Source organism: Pediculus humanus, genomic scaffold (assembly GCF_000006295.1).
Source record: "Pediculus humanus corporis 1103172108232 genomic scaffold, whole genome shotgun sequence".
Taxonomy (NCBI): domain Eukaryota; kingdom Metazoa; phylum Arthropoda; class Insecta; order Psocodea; family Pediculidae; genus Pediculus; species Pediculus humanus.
In genome coordinates this window covers 1-4251 of record NW_002987802.1, presented here as the reverse complement: position 1 = coordinate 4251, position 4251 = coordinate 1, and the positions used below count along the sequence as shown (strand labels likewise).

At 22.5% G+C, this 4251-nt stretch overlaps 2 protein-coding genes across 2 annotated transcripts; both read left to right on the top strand.

Moving 5' to 3' along the window:
* Window positions 1-1009: 1009 nt before the first annotated feature.
* Phum_PHUM455990 (Dolichol-phosphate mannosyltransferase, putative) lies at window positions 1010-2081 on the top strand (the record flags this gene model as incomplete). The annotated part of the gene is made up of 4 exons (XM_002429856.1): window positions 1010-1149; window positions 1224-1434; window positions 1592-1782; window positions 1862-2081. 4 exons carry the CDS (start codon window positions 1010-1012, stop codon window positions 2079-2081), a joined length of 762 nt encoding a protein of 253 aa, XP_002429901.1.
* An 866-nt stretch (window positions 2082-2947) lies between these two features.
* Phum_PHUM455980 (uncharacterized protein) lies at window positions 2948-4215 on the top strand (the record flags this gene model as incomplete). The annotated part of the gene is made up of 6 exons (XM_002429855.1): window positions 2948-2982; window positions 3090-3145; window positions 3343-3425; window positions 3678-3805; window positions 3886-4045; window positions 4132-4215. Coding segments are annotated over 6 exons (546 nt in total), but the record flags the coding sequence as incomplete, so codon positions are not given.
* Window positions 4216-4251: the final 36 nt, after the last annotated feature.

The following is a 4251-nucleotide window of genomic DNA, read 5'->3' as shown; positions in this document are numbered from 1 at the left end:
TGATGAATCAATCATTTTGGTGAGAATACAGCATACTTATATTATTTAGTTATTATTTTTGAAAAGTACTAATGAAAAAAGTTTTTTATTTTAATTAGTATTGTGCCATCTTTTTAAAAATTTTTGAGGAATAAATTTTCAATATCGAATATGTGATTTTTGTTAATATTATTTTATTTATTTTAAAAAATAAAGTAATTGTTTTTTTATCTTCATTTTATCTTATTTTATTTTAAATATATTTAAATGATTTCATTTATTAATATCTTTAAATGTTACAAAGGCAACCATTTAATTGTATAGTTTATAATAAGATAATTTTTAAAAAAATTAATAGTTATTATTCTATAATTATAAAAATTAATATAAATTTTATAACATTTATCGAGTTTTTGTACAAAATAATATAGTTTGAGTTACATAATTACAATTAATTACTATTGAATGTATTACAATCTATTTTTTTTTGTGTAATGTTGAAATTGATTTTACCATGATATAACATGTATTCCATTTTTCTTTTTTTCTTTAATTACTTGTCTTTCCTCGTCAGTAGGCATGTCTGGTTTAATTCCAGCTTTTCTTCTTTCTCTTTGAATTCTTCCCTAAAAAATAAAATAATTTTATTTATAATAAATTATGCCAATAGTTATTAGGATGGTTTGAGGGGTGAACCTTATACATAACTTACCCAAAATCGTTTGCAAACTTTGTAATTTTCAAAATAATAATAGCAGTTTTCATATTTATAGTCATTTTTTTCTAAGCATTTTTTTGAAAGTTCACCTTCCTGAAATGTATAATAAAGAAATAATTATTATTAAAAATTGGGGAAAAATAAATTTTTTGTAATTACTTACTTCAAAACAAGGATTATCGATCATCTCTTTAACTTTTTTTGAATTCATTTTTTTTTTTATTTTTATTTTCAATTATGATATTAAAGTATTTAAATGATTGTTAATAAAGAAGGCGGTGGTCATCAGCTGGTTTGAAGGATAACTTTAAAATGGTTACGTTAACAAGTGGGCGAGTTTCTCAAAACGAGAAAATAAACAAAAATAAATATTCTATTTTATTACCTACATACAATGAAAAGGAAAATTTGCCTATAATTGTATGGCTCATTGTAAAATATATGAATGAAGGGTAAGTGATTTTTACATTTTTCCCCCTCTTAAGTTATTCAGAGTTTTGTTAAGAAAAAGTTTTAATATTTGCAGGAATTATGATTATGAAATAATTATTATTGATGATGGGAGTCCTGATGGAACTTTAGAAGTAGCCAAACAATTGCAAAAAATATTTGGATCAGATAAATTAATATTGAGACCCAGAGAGAAAAAATTAGGGTTAGGTACAGCTTACATTCACGGTTTAAAACATTCCTCTGGTGATTATATTGTTATTATGGATGCTGATTTATCTCATCATGTAAGTTAAAAGTTTTTTTTGAACTGTGCTATATGCTATTATCCTTATTTTTTTTAATCCTTCATAATTTTAGGAATTAAACAATTCGTTTTTATTTCAATTTTCAACTATGCACAAGTACTTTTTATATACTTAAGACATTATTTTTATTTTATAGCCTAAATTTATTCCTCAATTCATTGAATTTCAAAAAACTCAAGATTTTGATGTAGTAACAGGAACAAGGTACAAAGGTAATGGTGGAGTTTACGGCTGGGATTTTAAAAGAAAACTTGTTAGCAGAGGAGCAAATTTTTTAACTCAGTTTCTTTTGAGGCCTGGAGTCAGTGATTTAACTGGAAGTTTCAGGTTCGAAGAAAATAAACAGTCATTGTCAAAATGTTTTTTTTTTTAAGTACAAAATTTTAATTTTAATTCTTTATTTCAGATTGTATAAAAAACCTGTTTTGGAAAAATTAGTGTCAAGTTGTGTTTCAAAAGGTTTCGTTTTTCAAATGGAAATGATTATAAGAGCTAAAGAAAATCTTTTCACTGTTGGAGAGGTACCCATTTCATTTGTCGATAGAGTTTATGGCGAATCAAAACTTGGACAGACTGAAATTTTTCAATTTATAAAAGCATTGCTTTATTTATTTTTTACTACTTAAAAAATTTAAGCATCGTTGTACTGATTTAAATAAATATAAAATATTTTATATAAACTTTAATGAATTTTTAATAAAATAAATATATTGTTTGATTTTCTAAGATGTTTTTTTTAAATATTTTACACAGTTATGTTTAATATTTAAATATTTTATTTAAATTATTAAAATTTTAAATTTTAAATAAAAAAGCAAGGATTTCTTTAAAGTTGTAATAATATGATGTATTCATTTTAATTAAGAACTTATAATAAAATAATTTATAAAAATTATTTGGTAATAAAACCTAAAAGAAAAATTTTAAAAATATTTATTTTCCCTCGCATTTCTAGAAGGCTGTGATTCGAACTTGACAGCTGTTTTTTTTTTTTTTTTTTAACTTAAACTAATATGGCGTAAATAGTAGTGAACAAAGAAATACGCAATAGTCGAAAAATTCATTTTTAAGTATTTTATCATTTATTTTTAGTTTTTTTAACTGTTGAGTTATCTAGGTAAAATGCTAGAATTAGAAGTTATTCCAGAAAGATCATTGGGAAATGATCAATGGGAATTTATCTTAGGTAAAAATTAATTTTTTTTTTCGTTTTTTTTTTGAAAAGTTTTGTTTTTATTATTGAAAAATTTACGCTTCTTCCTTTAAATCGAATAATTATTTTACATTATAATTTATTTAAATTTGTAGGTGTATGTTTGTATTTGTATTTAATGACTGTTTAAAAAACTGCCAGAATGTTTTACTGAAATTATTATTTTTTTCTTTGTTTAAAGTTTCGACCTACCCTAACAACTGGCGTTAGTCAATAAAACTGACGTCATTTTTTCCGTTTATAATTAAAAAAAATTTAGTTTTAAATACATTAAAAAGTATGGAATTGTCAATAAAATATTGTTTTTTGATTCTGTTATTATTCTCACGTTTAGTAAAAAAAAAAGAAAAAAAGAAAACCCAATTAGTCGTGATAACAATTTTCTTTTATTAGTTTTTAATTATAAATTTTGTTTTAATAGGTATTTTTTTAAAGTTTGTTTTAAAAATGACATGTATGTGTACTCTAATACAGATAGTTTATATTTTTATGTAAAGAATAAAAAATTTTATGGTTTTTTTTTAAAAAAAAGTTAAAGACAATGTAAATATGATTAAAATCCTAACTTGACTTTCAAAAACATTATTTAATATAACAGTTAAATTAAAAACCAACAAATGATTTATAAAAATTTTTTTATTAAATATTTTGAATATTTTTTTTTTTCTTTTAAGGTATGCATTTTTCTCAAGCGGTTGCAATAATACAGTCACAAGTGGGCATTATCAAAGGTGTTCAAGTTCTTTATAATGATATGGTATGTATTAATAGATAATAATAATAATTCATTTGTTACATTATTATTATTGGTATATATTTAAAAAAAAAAAATCATTTAAACAATTAAAATAACAGTTAATATCTTTTTAGGATTAATATTTAATATATCTGTATAATTATCTTAAAAATAGATATTTCTTTGTTATTTATTAAATACTAATGCCTTTTTTATAATCTTTAGTTTACCTCTAAAGTTTTTACACAAATTAAATTTTATTTTTATTTTTAGAATCCTTTAACTGCTGATCTAGTAATCAATTTATCTTGTGATGGAATAAGGTTGATTTTTGATTCAGTTTCACAAAGGCTTAAAATAATAGAAGTTTATAACATGAAGTTAATAGCATTGAAATACTGGTAAATAAATTTAAATTTTAAACGAATTTTTTTTTGCATTTCATTATGACAATTTGTTTTTAATTATTGTTTTTTTACAGTGGTATACTTTTCAATTCACCAGAAATAATTCCAAGTATAGAACAAATTGAGCATTCTTTCGGTGCTACTCACCCAGGTGTTTATGACTTGGAAAAGCAATTGTTTCAATTGAATTTTCGTGGTTTAAGTTTTTCATTTCCTGCAGATTCAAAATTTGAGGTAAAATTTTATTCTTATTAATGTAACATTATTACATAATGAGTTAAAATGCATTTAATATCTTATAATTTAAATTTTTATTAAAGCCTGGTTATACCCATGGTCTTGGTTCACTTCAATTTCAAAATGGATCTAGTCCGATTGTATCTAGGACTGTCATTTATGCTGGGGTAAATTTAAATGACTGCAGAACTCCGCCAATGCCT